Source organism: Bombus affinis, unplaced genomic scaffold (genome assembly GCF_024516045.1).
Source record: "Bombus affinis isolate iyBomAffi1 unplaced genomic scaffold, iyBomAffi1.2 ctg00001108.1, whole genome shotgun sequence".
Classification (NCBI taxonomy): Eukaryota; Metazoa; Arthropoda; class Insecta; order Hymenoptera; family Apidae; genus Bombus; species Bombus affinis.
The window spans coordinates 5777-29703 of record NW_026109556.1 but is presented as its reverse complement, the minus strand read 5'-3'; the positions used below and the strand labels follow the sequence as shown (position 1 = coordinate 29703).

Genomic DNA, 23927 nt, shown 5'->3' with positions numbered 1-23927 from the left:
CTAAGCTCGCGATTGGAAACAGATTCAGTTCGATGGTTTAATTTGCCATTTAATTGAATTCTCTGGCAATTTCAGCGAACTGTGGGCTTTAAAAGTGTCCCGCATTCAAACGCAAGACTTCTCCTCCACCTTTCCCTTTCTTTCAATTCCAACCTCAAGTAATTGACCTATTAATTCGACGATATATTTACATGCTCGCAAGGGATTCAAACAACTTCGTTGCGTTAAATTCGCAATTATAACCAACACGAATGTCTCAATCAATGTGCAGCTCGAAACAAATAAAAGATAATTAACTTTTCAATATAACGATTGATATGTTTGATGAAGAAAAATTTATGAATTTTTAAAAACGTCTCCTAGTACATTTAGCATTTTTATAATAAAAACTTAGAACACACACGCACACATGTACTATTCCACGAAATGATTTACACAGCTATGAGTCTGTAATCCTATCATATTATAAAGGGATGAACGAACTTTTCCTAATAAATATAACTTTATACAAAATCTCGTTTAAAAAAATTAGTTTTTTATTCTCATTAAATTAATTTAATATCAGATATATAATTTTAGTCGTTATCAAAATTTTATGTCAAATGCGTTCATAGATACATTATATAAATAAATGTCTAATCCTATGTATTTATTTCAACTGAAATCTTAACTTAAATATTTATTAACAATATTCTGACGAATATGCAATGAAAGATAAAAACAACTTTATTTTTCTTATAGAATGTCTCATGCTTCTTACTCATTTTATGTTTCTCGTTGTCAGTGCGTAACTACTTATCAGCCGCATGAATGCTAAGTTTTACTACTGAGAAAACGAAGAGACATATAGATGCAAATATACGCTACCTCGCGTGAAAAAACATCAGATACATTAACCAGAAGGAATATCCGATACATATAAAATTCATAGCGTAGTTATTTATACATACAGACGGAATATTTCTCTCTGTATGAAATATTCTTTCTTCTGAATTCTTATTATAAATGTATGTCCATTTCCTACCTTAAAATGTCTCTCCTTTGAAAAACTCCATTTAAATATAACGATTAACAAAATATTACCAATAAAACTATTAAAACGAGATGCTGAAAGAACCTTTAATGAAGTACAAATGATTATTTCAACTTTAATTCTGTTAAATTTGAATTGAATCATTTATAAACCGAACCAGGTGTATAAAATTTTATTGCGTAAAAAATCGTGAAGCTGAAAATTAGGAACGAATAACGAATGAGTAACCTAGTTTCATTAAAAGGTACGTGTACGCCGATCCGCGTAACAACTTCGACACTCCAATTATTATAAAGCATGTATCCTTCAGAGATTTTTTGCGCGAACGCAAGATACCTTTTACACGTGCAACTGAATAAGTGGAACGTGATTTTCAATATTTCTTCTTGTAGAACTTGTAACAACGTAACTGTTTCACCAATATTTTCCCTGACACTTTTACAACGATGCGTAGAAATCTCCTTTTCTAATTAATAATTTCAGCATTTCTCTGAACAGTTTCGTTGCGATTAAAAAATATACAAAGCTTACGACGTGCTTGTTTAAAAATATTTATATGGAACAAGATTTCAAATTTGTCACATCAATCGCGATCTCAGCAGGTGTAAATTAATTCGTTCTAATGAACGAATAAATTGAACGGCTCGTGACAAAAATTATCCCTGTCCATGTTTGTCTTTCTAAAACTAATTCAAGGCGAGTTAAATGAATCGCTGTGTACCCTATTCGCGCAGCATGTGTTTTAACGACCAGCATGCAAGCGTTAACGGTGTACTTTAGTTTCTCATGGTTGTGTTAAGCTGGTTGCTCTTAGAATGAGCATATACTTACAAAAGGAGGTGAACAGAAGATAGCCCGGCACCATTTTGGCTCCGAATGGTAACAGAAGCAGAGGTTGCAAACCGATGGTCCCGGCACATACATCATTCCATGCGAGACAACTTCTCCTTCGAAATCAGTACAGTGTTTTCCTAAAGCCGCTGAAAACGATTACCAGCGTCAATATCTTTGCCACTCGACAATCGTACGCGCAGTTACGCTAACCGTTTTAACGCCACGCAGCGTGATCGCTCTATTCGCGTACCGTGGTAAATTGTGCCACGATGTATGGTCACGATCATTAATTCGCAACGCGCTCAAGCGTGCTCGTCGTGAGTCATATCAGAGTTTCCTCTCGTAATTACTTGTTTTTCAAATAATCATAAACCAAATAAAAAAAAAAACCAATATAAAAAATTACCTCTTGAATCGGAAAACCAAATCCTGCATTATAGAATGTTATCACGCAAACGAAACGCAGAGCATAAATATTTCGCAAACTTTTGAGTGTTTGTTGTAACGCTTCCAGTATAACCGATGAAATGAAGCGCGAGCACGTCGAACGGTATATTTCGATGAAAAAAACAGGATGAAAAAGGGCAACGCGATCGCGTCGATCGGTACTCCTCGCAAATAAATGAACGAAGCGCTATCGCGCTGCATAGCACAAACCGATACGGAGTCTTGAAACATCCGACACTAAAACGGTTAATAACATTACGAAAACGACCGTACCAGGAAATTTTTGTTCAACGGATCCGCATTGCGGCTATCACGATGCTTCTTCGTTGCATCGATGCTTCATCGATGAGATTAAAGCACCGTTGAAATAGGTTATTCGATTTCTTACATGGGGAAAAAGTTTTTATATCGTGTTTGCTGTTTTACTTCGCAAGTGTGCTTTACAGTATACGTTAGAACTCCAAGTCGAGCTATCCGAGTTAAAGTCTCTTGAAACTTAAAACGGCACTTAAAGGATATAGGTATAATAGAAGGTTCGTTTAAAATTCAAAAGTGTATATACGTACATAAACATTTGAATAAAAATAGCGGATAATCTCAAGTAAAAAAGTAGGTTCGTGCTAGTAAAATGGTTTTAAAATACTTGTCAAAAGTCGAACGACTTGACTAATTAAGAATGGATGTAAGAGATTGAAAGCAAAGGGCATCTAAGAGTATGAATTAAGTAACAAACTCACGGTGACAAAGAGGTTTTCACTCGCTCGAATTCAAATAAATCGGTTAATTTGAACGAAACTTTAGGTGCACGAGAAGCGACACGCGTCCTCAAGGACTACGAAGGTTCTACTCGAACGAATGAAAACTTTTCTCTGGCCCGGTGTGTATACACAAGACGTGCGAATTTAAAGTGCAGATTGTATTAATTGAAATAATTGGTTGGTTTGATCAAATTAATCGTTTTAAGCTGAAATGACGAAGGTCATCCAAGTAATTGATGTCCACTGTAATTATTTGTTAATCGCGCGTGGAATCGGAACGATTCGACCTCGTTCCAACGCGAATCGTTACTAAGGCAGAGACGGCAATTAATAATTGTCGCGTCATTTGTTCGATCGTGTTCACAAATTCAAATACGGCTGAGTGGCGGAAACCATTTATAACACGTCCCGTACCGCGTAGGTCGTATACATATCTCAGGATGAATTTTTCGTACTTTGCCGCATATATTCTCCATGTTAGACATACCATAAAATATTTCGTGCAATCGCGTATTCCTGTCTAATGTCAGGAATTCTCTTTCCATAGGTCTGCGTTTTCCATATTATCTATTTTGCTTATCAGTAAACATTCTTACAATTTGTGATTAATACTGTACGTACAGGAACGTTAAGTTTTTGACGTTGTAATATTTCACATGAAATAATAATGGCTGTATATCGACTAACCTATTAATTAATTAAATTCGTGTATATCAAGTTTCCTATCATTTAATACTTTCGTGTAACTACAGAGATTTGATACTATGAAATGAAATATAAAACTTGGTAAAAAAAACGCGCTTCGTTAGGAAATGAGGGTAATGATGCAAATATTTTTTGTAGCCGTTATATAGAATTTCGATGGTATAATTAATCAGTATCAACTTACCAGCCCCTAACGGGAAGAAAGTGACGAAAATAACCTGCAAGCAGATGAGCATTGCAAGTATTTCCGAGTACGAATTCTTCATGGTTGTAAAAAATCAAGAAATGTTGTCGCTGTAGAATAGGTGAAAATCAGGTGTTTCAATATCTGTTGTGCGGTCACTGGAGTGCGTAGACCAGAAATATCTGCGACAAAAATCAGAATACATTTGTTTTCACATGATTGGATCAATTTTGTGTAGGACTAAGCTGATTGAACCTAACACGGGATAATTGTCCAACTTACGACCTTAACAAGCCCGCTTGATTCCCTATAAGTGCTTGAAATTGATGCTTGTATTCTTTCCAGATTAACAAGCTTTGCCCCCCCCCCTCCCTCTCTATTTCCTTAAATCGAGTTAGACTGCCACAACATATTATCTTTCTTCTTTTCTTTTCTTTTCTTTCGATCTTTTAAAATCTTTTAAAGCCTTAAATCGCTGGTTATTATAGTGTATACATTCAATTACTCTGTAAGTCGTAAGTACATGTTTTACGTTATTTTTCATTTTCCAGCTAAATTCCATAAAAACAAGAAATATACTTCCAACGTGTTTTCACATGTCTCTAGCAAAGATCTCAAAAACAAGTTGCGGCGCAATTTAAAACGACAAATAGCACCGTGTGTCTCGTTGTGGCAACGCACGCTTCGTCAGCTTTTTAAAAGCGCTCTCTGTCTGCTTTTTTCTCTCTTCACCGCCTATTCGTTTTTTCTTAACGAGTGAAACCGTTTTTACGAGGACGGGTGCACAGAAATGACGTACTGGCAATTCTGTTTCGTGATGACACAAGCAGCCCGGTTTCAGTGAATTAAACCTGGCCCCAAGCTTCCAATTATCTCTCCCTTCCTTTCCTTTATTTTTCCCTTCTATATCGAGTTTGAGGTTTTCTAAATTTCCATTACAATCAACTATGGCTTTTCTCTATTTTATATATTAGCCGATGATTCATGGCAAAAGCGTCGGCTGTAAAAATATTTGGAGTTGCAACAGCAACAAGTGTGTTTTCTCAAACAGAAAATATTGGAAGCGTACTCGTTGGCAAAACAGTTCACGGATAGTTCGTCCTCTGCTTGTTATTTGTTTCAATACCGTTAGCAAATAAATTCATGGAACATAGTGGTATCGCATAAATTGAAAATAAAAGCTTTGCGTATACTTGGGAGTTGAACTTTGGCTATTATACGTATGTTATATATATATATATATAGAAGATTGCTTAGAATTTGGAGCTTAATAACATATCTCAAAATCATTGACATTAAAAAAGGTGAACCTTACTTACCAAATTTCCTTCCGTCAAATGATACATAAAAATTGAAAAAAATAATATACATAGTTTTGACTTTCTTCCCCATTATAATTTGAATCACTCGATTTATTCGACTAAAGGTAATCAAGCAATAACCTCACTTTACACGTATTCTCATCACGTGAAATAGATCACATCGGGGATTTTCAAAAGTCGATGGAATATTAATAGCGATTAATTATTTATGGATGTATTCTGCTCGGTTAAAGCAATCACCTAGTGAATTATCGAGTTCCAGGAATATGAGCGGTAAACAGGATTGCAGCTATAAATGACTCTCTAATGTGTATATTAGAGATGAATTTGATCATTTATCCTCATAATATGAAATACGCTTTTAAGTGGAAATCATAATTAACAATTTCTGGCAGCGAAAAGTAAATAAATCGATACGTTTAAATCAATATTAGAATTTCTTCATATTTTTATCAAATATTTTTATCAAATATTTTAACATTGTAGAAGTGTCGTTGTAGAGAAATATTAGGTTGTTCCAAAAGTTTCTTTCGTTTTATTAAGAAATGATAGATGTACGATATCTTTTGCTTTATATTATTTTATTGAATTATGTGCGATCCACCTTTCTCCAATTTAATAAAAAATAACATAAAACAAAAAATGTTGTGTATCTATCATTTCTTTACAAAACGAAAGAAAATTTTACGACAATCTAATAGAAATTTAGCTTTAACACGATATAAAAATGGATCGTTATGCCCCTAGGAGATAAGAACAATATGATTAATATTAATAATGAATAGGTTAACGTAACGTAAAGCAGCTTTTGCAGAAGGCTATTACCTGAAAATGTTTACTAAATAATGATAACATGAATTTTCTTAAGTACCCCATTTGATACTTAATCTACTTTGTAAATACTGTACGTCCTAACTTTGAAAGAATGCAATTTTAGCCAGAATGTTTCAAATTACCTAGCCGTATTGTTTCCTTGTAATATAATTTATTCTTTTATAATTCTTTTATAATTCTTTCCACTTTATTGACTTCTAAACGTTAATGTAATATAATTTTTATAATATAATTTTAATCGAAGTTATTTTAAATTTTTAATATCTCATCCCTACTAGAACAATATTAACAAATGCGCAGAGCTCAAGTCGAATAACAGCGGCCCAGATAAATGATCATCAAACTTACTTTTGTTATGGTCGATGTCAGTGATTTTAAACCAGCCAACGTCCATGGCAATCAATATTATTTAGCCGGTCTTAACGCAATGTAAAAAGCAAAAAGAAAAAAAAAAGAGGAAGGAAGGAACAGGGAAGCAAAGAGATAAAACGAATTTTTCATTTTCTCGAAACTAGATCGAGTTTCAAGCTGCTCGTAAAAGAGTCTGTAGCCAATCCGACTAAATTCGACGAACCGCGCTTTAAAATTCCCAGAGAACTGTGATAACCATCGAAATCTGTACAATTTGTCGATTCATCGCTTGATTAAAAAATGGAACAAAATGAGGCTGATCAGCCGGCCTTTGAACTTCTAATGATCCCTATCGTTATACCCTAGGTTGAATGCTACGATATAAGCCGAGACAGCTATAAGTAGGGTTCACGCCATCTATTATTCACGCGTTACACATTCGCCAGACAGACGCGTCTAACGGTTGACATTGTTTTCTACCCTCAGTTCCAACGCAATTACGTTGCTACGTGCAATCAAGTCTCGAGTGAAGCTAATGATAAGTTGTTGTTCGATCCTACACAATTACTAAAATTATTCAAATTAAACTAATTTAGTCTAAAAGAAACAAGTAATTTCGTTATATATTTCCTTTCATAATAAGCCATGGTTGGAATATAGTAGCTGACGAAAATATTCGTATATTCGTAGAAACATTTTAGGGCTGTATTATGCATAACGGCACTATAGAATTAATACTGTAACAGAATTCTACTATCATGGTTATGCTGGTAATATTCGAAACAAATCTGAAAATCTATGTAGATGTTGTAAGATATTCAGTACGAGTACTGTGCATTACTGGTATGTACATAATCACGACGAGATAAGGAAGGTACTGTTCTCTATTGCTCATCGCTACCCGTTGCTAGTAGCAACGTACTATGCATATATATCTCGTAAAGATTTTAAATGTAGCCAACGAGACCATTTTTAATATTTGACTATCGTGACCCATTACAGTTTCATCACTTTCAATTAATTGAACAGGACCCGCACCTTAAGACTAAAATACACAATATAAGTATGCGACAGAAAATCTTTTAAAATTTACGGACGACTATTTATGGTATTCAAAGGCAGCAAAGATAATAATAGCGGAATATTAGCTGCGGATTTTCCTCGAATCGTAGCATACAATATGGAATCTGATTATTAAAAATTACAGTGGAAATTTCCATAAGATATTCGTGCTTGTGGCATTTTGGAAATAAATTCTTAACCCAAATGGACAACCTCGATATTCGAGAAATTTTGTGAAGCTGACGTCAATGGCGATATGTACTGTTGTTGTGCTATCATTTCATAGTAAGCTGTATTGATTATTGCACTTCTATTCACGGAATTGATTTATTCCACACAAAAGTTGACAACAATAATCGAAAAAAGAAAAATATATTACCGCCTTTCACATCAGCATACACAAGCACATAGGATTTCACACGAATATACACACTTGTAAATTCGACGAAACGATCAAATTTAATTACTTTTCGATTTTTCGGGCATCAAGTACTACATCAAACGTTACACATCAAACGTTAAAATACGGCGAGCATACAAAATGTACAAACCACTCTAAATTAATTAACTTTGAACGTTATTGATTAATTTAAAAAAACCACTGTTGCGTTGAGTTTTACATTTTAAAAAGTTGTTATCCGTTTTTGCTTTGTTTAAAACTAAAAACAGGACTACGTTCATTGTAAGTCGTAAATATCCCTTTTATTTATTTAAACAAACAGATATTTAAACAAACAATTTATAAATATATAATTTATTTACGTATATTTGTAATATCTGTTTTATAAATTTGTACAACCATTTATCCATTTATCTATTTTATTTGCATATAATTTTTATAGACTTTTTTTCTTTTTTTTTTTTTTTTAAAGAACGAAAAATTGTGATTCTATTTTAAGACATGTCAGGCTGAAGCGATACGCGATATATATTTCTATTCGGATTTCACCGTCGTCGTAACCGATGCGATTGGAAACGTTTCACAATAGACGTCTTACAAGCGCTTGCAATGTCCGTCATGTGTAAGGCTCTACCACTGAATCGCGGCTGCCATTTAGTGATTAAGGTCGATCACTTAGAGACGTTAATCCGCCATAATGGCGAGCAATACATCGAAGCCATTATTGAAAGCATAGTTACGCTTTAATTTCATCGATCTTATTCACAAATAGAAGTGTACAAATTATAGGATTTCCAAATATTTAGTTTAGTTAAAAGGAGATATGAAAATGGCAGGTATATTCAAAGGATAAAACAGAACCGTACCGAATTGTAAAGTTTCAAATCATTATAACTATTTAAATTTGAAAAATCCTACTATATTTATACAATATATTTTTATTAAGAATGGAAGAAATTTCGAAAAATCCGCCAACACTTTTTACTGTCGTCTTGAAGCACACCATATGTTAAGCTTCTTCGTCAAATTCGTACAAATTTTATCGCCGATGTAACGAACGTTTCGAACATGTAGCACGCACGCGTCAACGCCTACATTTGGATTTTAAATATATGTTTTATGCATTAAATGTATTTGTACTTTCTTGCGCAATTTCTTTTAATTTGTTACGATATGGAGGGTTTAATTACGTTTAAGATATCTATCTGAATCCTTTAAATTCAAAGTTCTTTAAAAAATTACGTTACGTAAAATAATCGTTTTTCCACTTTATTGTATCATAAAATAGTTACTTAAATTCATATTACTTAAAGAATCTTAATCTTAAATCTACAGAAAGAATAAAAAAGAATAAAATCCTATATGTTAAATTTTACGTGGTTGATGGAATACATAGCGATGACGAGAACTAACTACAGACAACAAGAAACTATTAGCGAAGGCAACTGGTGACTATGAATGTCGTCTCTATAATACGTGGCGACTAAGGAGAACAACTACCAACTACGGATAACAAGTAACAACCAACTGTGTCGTTTCTAAGAGGCAACTAACTTGCAATTATCCTCCTTTGATGGTTTCTGTAGCGTGATATACGTCTTGAACGTAGTTAAAGAATATGGTCGCTGCTGAATGGCGATTTGACAGCAAGGCGATCCCGCCAGTTCAAAGCTTGACATTGCAAGCTACCGAAAACCATTAATCTTGTTATCGAATATCTAGCTTTCAGAAGAACCCTTGTGATATGATATGACGTCATGACATTTTTATGACGAAGATGAACAAACACCGACCTCTAACGAAACAAATTTTTATTAAGTGCCGTATGTGGGTTGCAGGCCGGCCAACCAAGGAAATTTATCGAATGTATAAAGTAAAATATATACGAATATATTCGATATATCATAAAATGCCCGCGTTATATCGTCTAACAGCATAAAGAAAGCTGAATTTAAGGAATTAAAAAATTGAAATACCAATTATAAGAGAGTTAATTAAATTCAAACCTATCGATAAATAAAGACCTATATTTCCTGGAAATTGATATCTTTCGAATTCTAAATTCTCCTTAGAAAGTATCATAGAGAAAATATGAAACTTGAAAAGTACATCACGCTGATGCCTCGATAAACCGTCGTGTCGATAAATCCATGTGTCCGAGCGATGAATTTTCCCCAAACAACAAAAAACTGAAGGGAAATCTTCTTTGAAGGACGTGACAAGGTAGGAGAAGCGGGAACAATGATCACGCGATAAACTGATGGTGTACGTATAGAACGAGTGTTGCGAGAGAATTATCGAGAAACAAAAAAAGAAAAAATAATCGTTGGCCGGCGCGACTATACGCTGTCGACGGGCAAACAGCGACTGAGACTAACTGAAACGAACTCTGTCACAGTATGAGCACGGGCTGCGTTCGCGGGTCGATCGAACACGTTCTGCGCCTCTCCTCGGCACCGGCGTCAAAGCCACCCCCGATGGCTGCAACGCACTGGTGCGCTTGCAACATTAACCACTGGTCCTTCCTTTTTCGTGTGATATTATACCAGCATCTGCGATGCCATTTCAAAGACCGCAATCAAAGCATTAAATGCCAGATTAAAGCGACGCGATAATATTACCCCAATATTCGTCCGTAAATGTTACCGTATAGATGTTTAATTAAGCATTATTATGCTTCGAATAATTTACTATCACATGTTCCACAAGAAAACACATGTTTCACTTTTCCCCGTAGTATGATTGTAATTTATATCAAATATTTATAATTTATAATTTAAAATATTTATAATTCACTGAAAGTATCTTCCTGTCACGATTATAGGCGTAAAATGTCAAATTAAAAGTACCAAATTAAAAACATATGGTATCCCGAAACCAAACGTACGACATGGCGAATCACGATGATACGATAAAAATTGATCTATGTCTTGATTTATTCAAACAGAACGAACTTACTCGAACTTTTCCAGAATAAACGATTTATTCGATAATATCCGTCACCAGCTTCTCTTCCTTCAACGGTAACAACTGACACCGAAAGCTCGAGAGACCCGAACGGTGAGACGTACCCAGAAGCAATGCAGTTACCTGGGCAAAGAGTCCCAAAGACCAAGGACGTAGGAAATTTCGAGAAACGGAAATGGAAACTGGAGTGGCGCGTCAATCAGCACTGACGGAAACTAATAAAAATGAAAAAAACCAAACTAATTCGTTTCACAAATTATTAAAACGATATTATTCAAAATTTCACTTGATTTTCTCACTATTTGTCGCACGCGTCAATATTTGTCGAAATATTTGTCAATATTAAAAAGTTAATAAAAAAAATATCCTCTTTCTTCATACCTGTCTTTCTCCCGGGCGGCGAAGGAATACTAGAATGTTCGAGAACAACGGATACTTTTTGATTTTATCTCAATATCAATTTCAATCTTTTTAAACGAAATATAATCTGAACGATGAAACGTTTGATCATATAATGTTCTTCGTTCGATGCTAAAGGAAATTGAGAAGAAACATCGAAAATTCGTTAATAAAACGAATTTCTTTGTTTCTGTGAGATAATAAACTTGATATACGTATTGATTTTTAAAATCAATATAGCTAACCAATGGGCACACTTTTAACAAGGGCGATGGAACATACCAAAAATCTTTCAAGGTGGTCTTGGCAACGGAAGAGTCGAAAATATGACAATTATAAATGAAAAATTCTAATATTTTACAGCTGGCAACGATAAAGAACTCCAGATATTCTGCTAATTAATTTACAACAAATTCGCGTATATGATCGATAGCTGACGTCACGTCATTGTGTCGCACAGCCCTTGTAAAACGATAAGAATTTCCTGGAAAAATTTGTAGCCACGAAATGAAAAAGATGATAAAACTTCTAACAAGAGTACTGAGACGAGCAACTTTGTACTTACCCCTTCGGAGTAGGGAACGTGATTAAACGTCCGCGAGTTCGAAACTTTTGTAAGTCACTGCACGGCCGCTGCTTATGGTGGAAATGTAATAGATATAAGTACAGAGCGCGTGAGCGAACTAAAAACGCGATATAGGGATAAAGAGAGAGACCGTTCCGTCCTTCTCTAATGCCCGCGTACTTGTACCAGAAATATGTAACAACGGTAAACGAGCGCCGTCAGTGTCCACTAGTGTGCATGCCTGATTAAACAAGGACAGAAAATGCTTATATACAGCCTTCTCTTTCTATTTCCATGTCGCATCCATCTTACTATACAGTAGACAGGACTCGACTATTCCATCATTATATTCGCACCCTGCTTATGTGTGCGAACGAATCGTTCGTCTCCTGTTTGATGCTCAGTTTTCAACGGAGTTGAAGGGAAACTTTATAAGAGAAAGGAAGTGACGGATTGTCTCAAAGTGATAAACGAAAATTCTCGTAACTATCGAAAAACGATAGTCAATACAAGGATATCATTATCACATATAAAACTATCACAATGAACGGTGAATCATCGCTGCAAGGTACCACAAATAAGACATCTCATAATTTGCGAAAACAGGTAAGGAATATTCTAGATTTTAGACTTTGGAACTTCCATGACAGTCATGAGTGTGTTTTGTCATTGATTTGCCATATTGCGTTTTTCACAATTGTTGTTCATTTTTTGTGATATTTTACACTCGCACATAGTATCTATGATTTTTTCTTTCGATAATTCTTATAATTATTGTCAATAATTAATTATTTATAACCATTTACGCTGTATTATATATCATTAAGATTTATCTTTGCACGTATCAAGATAGTAGATAACAAAATTATGTGTAACAAATTTATTAAACTCGCAATGTAACAGCAAATTGCATGAAAATCTTTATATTATTAATAATTATTGTTAATAATAAAAAAAAATAAATGTCTCATTAGGAGGAGAGTCGTACTTCGGAACGTAATCGGAACATATTGTACCTTATATGTGATTATTTGGAACGCAATGGGTGAGTATATTGCAATTTAGATATCTTCTTAGTTCCAATTTTTTCGAATAATATCGGTGACCAATCGAAATAGAAATTAGTGCGGAAATAGGGGAAGAAACCAAAGTTTGAAAATCGACATCGGTAACTCAGTAGTTATAGTTGAATAACTCAATCGATAACGTAGATTAACTAGTTATAAATGAAAATATATTTAAATTCAAACTTTAAAAATTAGAAATTAGAAAGCAGAAGGCAAAAAATTATCGCCGAGGATTTATATAATAATAAATAGACAGTACATTCCTTTTGTCTGTCTTACCTAGAAATAAAACAGTTGTCCCAATTGATGATTATCGTATAGTGTGTACTCATAGCATAAAATTTGTTCAATGAATTAAAAATTATATTTTTTAGATATGTAGACGTTAGCGATGTATTAATCCGGGAAGCTCGTCTACCTCGGAAATATCGAGTCTGCGACAACGTCGATTTGGAAATTATTCTTACAGAATATGAAAATTATTACAAGATGAAATTCCAAAATTATCCTATATTGTGCAAGGAAATAACTGAAGAGGAAATAAAGACGAGGGAAATGACAAATGCGAACAAAGTGTAAGAATTTAAATTATTTAACACTATTCAACTTTCTCAACGTATTCAACGTATCGATTACAATATCATTCAATCTTCAAAGAAGTAGTAAAACGTGTCAAATCTGTTAGCAAACAAAGGAGAAGTGAGTCTGTATCTGGGTCTGTGAAAGGGAGGAATGCACAACAGAAGATGAGGGGTGATGCTACGGATGATATTAATCTGGCAATGACATTGACATCAATTTTCGACAATGAAAGCGATGAATCTTCATCAGAAGAGGAGTTATTTAACATCTTAATGGAACAATCCACGCAATCAAAGATATCAAAATAGGCTCAGAAGCTTTATATAGACAATCCGGGATTGTGGAAGATTGCTGAAGACATTTTATCCGTAAGTTATTTTCGATTAATATACGTATTGTAAAGCTTTTTAAAAATAAAATACCTATCCTTGGATAAACAATCCACTGTATATCAATATCCAACAAATGTATTGTTGTATATATCCACTGTATATCCAACAAATACCTTGGATAAACAATCCACTGTATATCAATGACGCAGGGATTTCAGTAAAGCTTTAAATAATGAATTACATAACACTTTTGGAAATTAATACGGAGATTATGCGCCATTTCATCTTTGTATTGTCGCAGGAAATCATACTGAAAAAATTAAATGTATATTGGGACAACATCGTAGGCCTAGAGGAATGTAAATCTGCCATTACGGAGGCCATTGTGTACCCCCTTAAGTACCCTATCTTTTTTAATGGCCCATTTTCTCCCTGGAAAGGTATTCTGCTAATGAAAATTCTAATGTAGTTCTTTTGGCTGCAACTAATTGCCCTTGGTATGTATATCACGCTATTTCAATGTTTTCTAAGTAGAAAATATCTTAATATCATAATTATTCATTATCTTAATCTTAATTATTGTGTTGTTCAGAATATTCCTTCGTTATTATTAATATAACAGAACAATAATATTTATTGTAAATATATTATTAGGGACATTGATGCAGCTGTACGCAGACGCCTCGGAGAGAAGATATATATGTATATCTTGCCATATATATATATATGCCATAAGAACATATTTTAAAAAAATATAAATGGTTATCATATAAAAATATAAAAATATAAAAATATAAAAGTATAAAAATATGAAAGTATAAAAATATAAAAGTATAAAAATATAAAAGTATAAAAATATAAAAGTATAAAAATATAAAAATATAAAAATATAAAAGTATAAAAATATAAAAATGTAAAAATATAAAAATATAAATGGTTATAAATTATTAATATAATTATCGTTCGAAAAATTGTTCGCGTGCGTGCATGTATGTGTGCGCACGCGCTATAAACAAGTTTGAAATATATAGTTCTACATATATACGTGGTATACATATTCCCTATATAATATAATATAATATATATAATATATATAATATAATATAATATATAATATGTGTAATCTGAGTGGTAATATATACATGTATTACATATGTGTTAGTGTATCTTATCGATAATCTGTCTTTTATTTCCTCTTATCTTATTAACGCATGTATGGACTCAGAACACATATATGCGTTTTTTGCAAGTATTCCGCACGGCCTAACGACAGATATACGCGTTTGTCGATTTTTCCGACCAAGTAGAAGTAATACTATTACATTTATGATACATTTATGATACAGATACATATGATACAGATACTGATACATTTATGTGAGGACAGTCGCATCTAGTTATCGAGAAATTCTAAATGTTTATTGTAAATTTCAATGTTTAAAATAAATAATCGATACTAAAAAATAACGCTCTTGAATTATTTAATCTCGTGCAAAAGAATTACTATAACTTATTACGCTTTGCGCTTTCAATAGTCAATCAACAGAGTTCAGTCTAACGAAGAAGTTCTCTCCTACGCTAACGAACTGTCCTGTTTTTGCGTCCAGGCATTCAGGACATAAATTAAAATATCGCACATAAGCACAGCGTAGCAGCGGCTTAAATTTAAGTTACAATAATAATCTTAAAAAAAAAAAAAAAAAAAAAATGTAATGATGCATGGCTATGTCGTACCGTCGCGTATCGGTACTTTTGCCTGTACCACTCTACAATCAGCATTCAGCGTTTATTCTGGAAAAAAATCATGTAAAAAAAAATATGTAAAAAACCTGGAATTAATAAACAAAGATTTAAAAAAATGAACAATTAAACAAGGGATTGAGATGACCAACCCCGGTCACGCTGCGAACTTCGAACGCGGAAGAGTCGAGCCGTGGCCATGATGGGTGATTCCAGGAATCGGTCGCGTACGGCAGGATCTGCCATGCTTTACCGATCCCAGCCGCGCCGATTTCCGTCAACAGGCACAGCAACGGAGATATTTGGAACAGAAGCAGCCGCATATTCGTCTATCTGAAATTAAAGAGATGATTTCATGTAGAAGATACAAATTCGTTCCCTGATATTGAAATGCCGAATCACGAGGAAAATGAGACATGCAAATGACAAAGTCGATGATCAATAGGAAGATGACATAAACAATTGTAGATTGCAAGGAAAATTTTGAAAAATGATACGTGTTCTAATAATAGAATATAAATGATAAAAAGGAGAATATAATTGCCATTCTTCTATGTATTTTACGATACGTATACGATAACGATACGTATCCACCGTCAAAATTTTGATTTAATTGAAATTAAAGGCACACACTGTAACTCAGGGCACAACTGTCCTTATTTTCGCAACTAATTACCATTTGTCCCATTTCATTAAAACTTTTTAACAGCCGGTAAATAAATTGATGGAATTTCCTCGGTTCAATTTATGAGTGATGAAAATCAAAATTGCTTAAAAGTACCATTCCTCGATATCTCCAAAAATATGTCATTTATAACCGTATAATAATCTATAAGCAGAGAAATGTCAATGAAAATTTAAGACGAAAAAGAGGTAAATTTACCTGAATTCCAGAGCGCGGCCGGCTTTCAACTGTCGTCGACTGCTCAGAGTTACCACGCTTACTACGGTTCGTGAACTACGGCTTCCCGGTTTACCCCCGCTTCGTATCTGCAAACCGTGCGCTGGTGTCGCCGCTAAAGCACGCTCTCCCCTCTACTCGCGGACTTAACTACCGTTCTCAATTGATCGCTGTTTTTACCTGTAGTTCTTGTTCCGAAAGATAGGTAAATGGCTTCCTCTACGATCTACGAACCAACACAATCAAAGATGATCGTTTAACGTAGCTTATAGGAACAGGCAGACTACGGGCACATTTACGCTCCGATCGTGTGTAGAACGCTAAAAGATAGAAATCTGAAAACTGTAGAACAAACGAGCGATAGTATCGCTAAAAAGACAAGTTAAGAGTACATAAATATGTAGTAAGAGGAAAGAACAGATCTTCAACTGACAAACAAGTAATTGTGTCTATCATCATTTCGTCAATGCGGTTAAGGATAGTTATATACATTTATACATTACATTCTAAGAGTTACAGTTGCATGAAACAAAGGAGAAAGTGATGGGAGCAACTTATCTGCTCATTTATCCTCTGCACGTTCGGAGATGCGCATTAACATTATCATAATCGCTCAGTTGAATTATGCTTGTATTAGTATGTTTTATCTTCTTCGTTAATACGTAAGAAGTACTTCGATATCGAAATAATCTGTGAAATCTAAGTTATATATAAATATTTATTTATTTCATTCATAGTTTATTTAATTCAACATATGTATATTTTCATGAAAACAAAATTTTACGTCAAATTTTAACGAGCAATAGCTTTCGTTTTACATCACTACACGATAATTTGCAGGATGCAAAAAGAAAAATAGAGAGTCTGATCTGAAAATAGAATGATCTTGAATAAATTGTAAAGGACATAATAGCGCTGTCATGCGCTATGGTGCATAAACTAGGGTAGAATGAAAAGCGTAGTAGAATGTAGATGGTTAACAAATAAAAATTAATCTAGGTGTTATTAAAGAAATTTGTTTCACCTTCTAAAATTTTTGATGATTGGTTTACTTTGAATATTTTGCATATTTTTGCATATCACGAACATTTTGTACATTTCTATACATTCAAATTTTCTATGAATATAAAATGATCCGCACTACTATCTACTTCATAGTATACTCTATACGTTTAAAATGCTCCATTAGAAGCTTAAATCTATCAAAATACAGCTCCTAGGGAAATGTGAATTTTCACATGAACACATAATATCGATTTTCTGATTGAAACGTATAGGCAGGTATATACTAACATAAGCCACCTTCGGCATTTGGCCGTATGGTGCAGCACTAGCTCTGTAACATAGAAAACCATAGGCGTCAGTTCTTCGTATTTCCTCTCTGATATATGTTTACTTTAATGTCACTTATTCAGGCGCTTGATATATTGTCGGAATGAAATTTTAGTAATGTGCAAGTAATTGTGAATAGATTAATAAAGTATAATAAGATATTAGATTCATGTACATAGTTTCAAGTGACATCGATCTTTATGTCTAGTATATACATGTGTATTGATCTATAAGTCAGTGTTGAAATAACAAATAAATGGCAAAAGAAGGAAAGAAAATTTCCTTCGGTTTTTTGAAATCTATTAAGAAACCTGTGTTAAAAAATGCTATTCCACAAGAAAAAAAGAAAGTCGATTACATTGAATGCCTTGATGAAAAAGGTATTAAAGTAATAGGGTGAGTTCAAAAAGTAAAATTTATAATCAAGAAACATGTAACCTCAACCTAACCTATAAAAATCACCAATAGCGGAATATATATATATTTGAAAACAATTTTTTTATTTCAGTGAGGAAGAAAAAAAAGATGAACCTCTAATTATTCCGTTACTAGGTTCAAAAACCTGGCATGATAGAATTGTTAATAAAATAGATGCAGACATTTTCCTTCCGAAGGCAGATAAGGAAAAGGTAGGAGACGCTAGTGTTAACGAGGCAAAATCAAAGCTATCTAATGGAAAAACATCGCCAATAATATCAATAAAGAAAGAGCCAGTTGAAGATAGTGAAAATAAAGTTGTTACTTTAGAAGAGCAAGCGACGAAAGAAATCATTGAGGAACTTAAGTCAAAGAATAAATATGAAATTAAAACAAATGATTTAACTTTACCTTTAGTAGAAGATGAATCATTAAGAGGCAAAGAACAGGTACGTTATCAGCATATTGATGTGCAATGCACAGATGTATTACATTTGCATATTATAAATATCGTTTTGTATTTTTCAGTCTACGTTAGAAGATTATGAAAAAATTCCTATTGATGCTTTTGGTGTAGCTATGTTACGGGGAATGGGATGGCAACCAGGAAAGGGAATTGGTTGAAATGAAAAGTATGAATTTTACTCTGGATTAAATTAATTATATGTGTTTAATACATCACTTATTGGAAAGTAAACAGAGAACATCATTTTTTATTTCACAATCGTTTATTCTAACTATTACAGATTAGTAGCAGCTGTCATACCAGAATTACGACCAAAAGGTATGGGTCTTGGAGCAGACAAAGTGGCGTTGCAGAAGAAAAATACAGATTCCAAAAAAGAAGAGGAAGAGGTTAAAATCGAGAAAGGAACATTTGTGAAAATTATAGCTGGAAAACAAATTAATAATTATGGTCAAATAGAAGGATTCGATGATGATGCAGGAAGGCTCATAATAAAACTAGCTCTTGGTGGAAATATAATATCTGTAAATGAATTTATGGTACAGCCAGTGACTAAATCAGAATATTTATATAAGAACTCAAAAGTTCAAAGTTAATATGAAGTGTTAGTTTTTCATTAAGGGACTTTTAAGAAAATAAATTTGAATTGACATATACATATAAATACATAATCAGACGCGTAGAAAAACTAATTCAAGAGTACCTGTAAGTGTGTTGTTGCATGCAATTTTTTAAAGGTCCCTTCTATTTTTATATAAAATATGATAAATGTAGAGGTTTTAGCTTTCAGTATCTTATGGGGTTAATTTCAGATACAAAAAAGTATGAGGAATATAAGGACAAGGAATCCAAGGGAATCAAGCAAAAGATGGATAGAAGAAGATCAATGTCCCCTGACCCCGAAGACAGTGAAGATGGTGACAAAAGTAGTAATAAAAGAAAGAAAATCGGAAGTACGATGCATAATAAGAACAAGTATGATAAAGTGGGGGATAAAAAATCAGATAGGCGAAAAAGGCGCTCCGAATCTAATGATGACAGCGATAGTGATTCTGAAAAGAAGAGACGGAGAGAAAGAAGTAACTCTAATAGTAATGATTCTTATAAATTAAAAAGATTGAAGAAGTCAAAGAAACATAAGAAGCACGATTGCTCATCTGAAAGATCAAGTAAAAAACATAAAAAGAAAGACAAAGAAAGAGAAAAAGTTAGAGATAAGAAACCCAGAGATTATGCAGACAGAATGAAACACGAAAGACGAGAAAGATCAAGATCTCGATCATTTAGTAGGCAGTAATATTTTCCAGGAACGTATTCGGTCATTTTACTTTCAAGATAAATTGTACAATTTTATTTATACAGATTTTATAATAAAGTGTATTTTTACAAAAGTATTGTAGTATCGGAAAAAGGATAGGATTAGGATGATTTAGATTTGTAAAATTCTCCTAATACTATTTATTAAGATAAATAAAAATAACAGAGATTAAATGGACAGAGAACGATAAATGTTCAACTTGAACTAAAACACAAAAGTCTTATTCCGTTCAAATCACTCTCGCAACTCTATAACTAACAACTCGATCTCTCTACAACGCTAGCAACTCTACAACTCTCGTCTTCGGCATCTGCACTCGCACGCTCTCGCTTCTCAACCCATACTGCACGCCTTTTGCATTCGTTCTCGCTGGCGTCTCAACTAACTCTACCCTTAGCGTCTCTTTCTCTTTTCTCGTCCCATCGAACACGTGTCCCGAAACCCCGTGGCCAGGGTCACGCAGACTCTTTCCACAAAACTGTCCACTTGAAAGGACCGACGACACATTGATGTACTCGACGGCGCCACGGCTCTCGCCACTTTGTATACGGTTCGGCCGATATCTTGGGCCTTTTGCCCACGATACTACAGTATATTTCTTTTCTTACCCTTAACTGAAAATTACATTTAATTATAATATGTAATAATGTTTACAATTACATCAAAGTTAATGTCCTAAACTTTATCAATAATTATAAAAAATCCCCGCGTATTGCTTACGTAATGTTGATATCGAGTAGTACCATACATGACCTCAAAGAACATTATGATACTTACGAACATCGCTAAACAAGTAGTGCGAACGATGTCGAGTAAGTATTCACTATGTATAAAGTATTTATAGATAAAAAGTATGGGAAATATATAACCGAGTGTATTTAACTTTTCCAACATTTTAGCATTTCGCTTGGCACTTGGTACAACTTCAAGTAAATGAAGTAAAAAGCAAAAATGTAGAGCGGGCAGTTTCCTACATTTCCAGCGCGAAAGAGCATAATGCTGATATTATCGCTCTTCCTGAATGCTTTAATTCACCATATGGAATACGTAATAATTTGTTTCTTTTTCTAATAATTTATTATATGTATAACAACTATATAGAAAAAAGTAAAAGTAGACAAATTACCTTATCGTTTATACTTCCATAAAGATTGTGAATTGACTCGAGAATATAGAATTTCCCCAGTTTTATGATTATCGTGATTTTTGTATAAATATATTTTTTAAGATACTAATAATTAGGTACTTATAAACTAGTATTATCAATTATTTTGTATTTATAATTCCACCTATAGTAGTTAAAAATTAAAGTTAGTTAAAATCTAACTTTATGTTTGAAAAAGTACTAGCAAAGTCGTTAAGTAACAAGTCACTGGTACTAACCCAAATAGCATGATTGTAATTGAACATTTCTAAATATTCATTTTTCATCTTGAACCTGTAGAAACAATTTATTATATGTACTATTATCTAAGTAATTATATATTTAAGTAAATCGAAATATAAAATTTAGTTATTTTAATAATTTAAAAAATAAAAAATTGACAAACATTTCAACCTAATTTATGGTTGGAACAAAGGACAGTTATTTTTCATTAATTGAAATATTGCAATGCAGAATACTTTCCAAAATACGCCGAGAGTATTCCTGATGGTGAAACGAGCGTTGCTTTATCGAAGGCAGCTAAGGAAAACAGCATTTATGTAGTTGGTGGTACGATACCTGAAATAGAGGGCGATAAATTGTACAATACCTGTACTATTTGGGGTCCCGATGGAACTTTGATAGCAAAACACCGGAAGGTAAATAATATACGTCCATGTGGCTTTGAAATTGAAAATATTGGGGTGGAGAAAGTGACTCTATCTAGGAATAATTTAGGAATATACATATGTACATACGTGTACTATAACCAATTCTATAATTTACAAAATATGTTATAGGTTTATAAAATACTTTTTGATACGAGAAACATACATTTTTGTCGTAATATAATATATAAGTTTTTGTACAATATATTTGTCGTGTAATATAAATTTTTCACATAGGAAAAAACTTATTTTTTCTTAAAAAATATTCCTTCTCAAATATTATTAAATGATAAAACTTTTTAATAAAAGAAAGTGATAAAAACGCTGTCAGTTATTAAATAAAAAACAATTAAAGTTTAAAAGTTCGTAACATTGATGTTAAATTACAAAAGTTACAGCAATAGAGTTAGCAACTATATTTTTATGTTATTAGGTACATCTATTCGACATCGACATTCCCAACAAGATTACTTTCCGAGAGAGTGATTCACTCAGTCCTGGTAATTCCCTAACAATGTTTGATGTGAAGGGCTGGAAAATAGGTATTGGCATTTGCTATGATATCAGATTCGAGGAAATGGCACGCATTTATCGGAACAAAGGTACAGTAGCTTAATCGAACAATACTTAACTAGCAGGAAAGTAACTATCTTTCTTAAATATATTCTATATAAAATATAATCAATATAATCTGTAACTCTGTATAAAAAGGAGCTTAATTAAAAAAACCAGTATATTCGCTGAAAATGAAATAAATAAAAGAATTAGAAGCACGACAAGAGGACTGTTCTCGCATATTCATAAATTATGGAATGTGGACTGTGCACCTACAAAGTTAACTAAAATTCAGTGGTCTCATATTTCCCGTTTCTCTGTGTTAGGTTGCCAAATGCTGATATATCCGGCGGCATTCAATATGACCACTGGACCACTGCACTGGTCATTACTTCAGCGTTCCAGAGCGAATGACAATCAATTATACGTCGCCTGTATATCACCGGCTCGTGTTCCTTCAGCAAGTTATGTCGCATGGGGACATACACAGTTGACAAATCCCTGGGGGAAAATCCTTTATGATTTGGAAACTCAGGAAAATATCGTGGTCACCGATATCGGTAATTTCCAGCTTAACATTAAACGTTGGTTTATCGATTTTGCCGGCTCCCTCTGTATTTGCTGAATTTATTAGCAAGCATTACTTATTACTTCGTATGTTTTTCTTTTCTCTCAGATTTGAAAGTTGTTGAGGAAGTAAGGGCTCAGATACCTACATTTTCTCAAAGACGTACGGATTTGTACGACACTGTCTATAAGAAGGAGTAACTCTACACTGAAACAGAAAATGTTTTCTTATAATATTTCTACTACAATACCGTTTTTTTTTTTATGAATTATTACTAATTACTTATCATTTAATGATACTAAATGAATAACTCAATTAAGAAAACCAAAATGTGATAAATAATAATCTGTATATCTTGTGTATCAATATGTAATTGGATATTGTAATAATATTGGAATGTCTTTGATCAGGGATATGATAAAGAACACGCGAAGACTACATTCTTTTGAACATCTTTAATATCCATCATTTATAACATTAAACATCTTTTTAAATATTTAGATAGATTAATACGTAACTCTTTATATATATAAACATTAATTTGAAGTTACAAGCTTAGAGAAATCGGTCGATTAATATTTATAGATCGGCTGTCTTGATGAAAGGCTTAATGAAAGCAAAAACAGAACAATGTCGCAAATATAATTTATAGTTTAACTTCTTTCTTGTATCTGTTTGCCTTTCACGATGTTTTACCAATTACAATAAGTAATTTCGACTTCTTTGCGCTCCGTTTTAACGCATTCGAGACCGAAAGAAATTCATATCAATCAGTAGGCATAATATATATAACTGTACATAATACATTATAGCATAACATAGTATATAATTTTATATTTTAAAAACATGAGGTACAAAATTTAAGATTGTCATCGATTTAAAATTAAAATATGAAAAGGATATTCCAGAGAGAGAAAAGCACAGTATCATTCTAACAAAACATTCAGATCGTACTGACACCCAGGAATCGTATTTC

At 33.2% G+C, this 23927-nt stretch overlaps 2 protein-coding genes and 2 long non-coding RNA genes across 6 annotated transcripts; 3 read left to right on the top strand and 1 right to left on the bottom strand.

The window, feature by feature from the left end:
* The first annotated feature begins 9476 nt into the window (after nt 1-9476).
* On the top strand, nt 9477-10923 carry LOC126928581 (uncharacterized). The gene is made up of 2 exons (XR_007716807.1): nt 9477-10666; nt 10755-10923. It is a non-coding gene; the product is annotated as an uncharacterized LOC126928581 (long non-coding RNA).
* Nucleotides 10924-14772: 3849 nt separating this feature from the next.
* On the bottom strand, nt 14773-16612 carry LOC126928580 (uncharacterized). The gene is made up of 3 exons (XR_007716806.1): nt 16466-16612; nt 15735-15915; nt 14773-15633 (listed from the first exon to the last, which is right to left on the bottom strand). It is a non-coding gene; the product is annotated as an uncharacterized LOC126928580 (long non-coding RNA).
* A 1283-nt stretch (nt 16613-17895) lies between these two features.
* Nucleotides 17896-20089, top strand: LOC126928582 (G-patch domain and KOW motifs-containing protein-like). 3 transcript variants are annotated; one of them, XR_007716808.1, is made up of 5 exons: nt 17897-18211; nt 18324-18681; nt 18761-18864; nt 18979-19237; nt 19511-20089. XR_007716808.1 is itself a non-coding variant. In XM_050744228.1 (4 exons), exons 1-3 carry the CDS (start codon nt 18072-18074, stop codon nt 18854-18856), a joined length of 594 nt encoding a protein of 197 aa, XP_050600185.1. In that variant the 5' UTR covers nt 17896-18071; the 3' UTR covers nt 18857-18896; nt 18981-19565. The 3 variants fall into 3 exon arrangements, 2 of the variants coding, with proteins under 2 accessions (XP_050600185.1, XP_050600184.1); XM_050744228.1 differs by having other exon boundaries at nt 17896-18211; nt 18761-18896; nt 18981-19565; XM_050744227.1 differs by having other exon boundaries at nt 18979-19565.
* Nucleotides 20090-20921: 832 nt separating this feature from the next.
* LOC126928583 (omega-amidase NIT2-like) lies at nt 20922-23389 on the top strand (the record flags this gene model as incomplete). Its single annotated transcript, XM_050744230.1, has 5 exons — nt 20922-21063; nt 21635-21819; nt 22262-22430; nt 22710-22943; nt 23060-23389. Coding segments are annotated over 5 exons (822 nt in total), but the record flags the coding sequence as incomplete, so codon positions are not given.
* Between the last annotated feature and the right edge of the window lie 538 nt (nt 23390-23927).

Coding starts and splice junctions, on each gene's coding strand:
- LOC126928582 (XM_050744228.1), top strand. CDS start 18,072: ATGGCAAAAGAAGGAAAGAAAATTTCCTTCGGTTTTTTGAAATCTATT. Junction 18,212..18,323: donor AAAGGTATTAAAGTAATAGG/GTGAGTTCAAAA, acceptor TTTTTATTTCAG/TGAGGAAGAAAAAAAAGATG. Junction 18,682..18,760: donor CATTAAGAGGCAAAGAACAG/GTACGTTATCAG, acceptor TGTATTTTTCAG/TCTACGTTAGAAGATTATGA.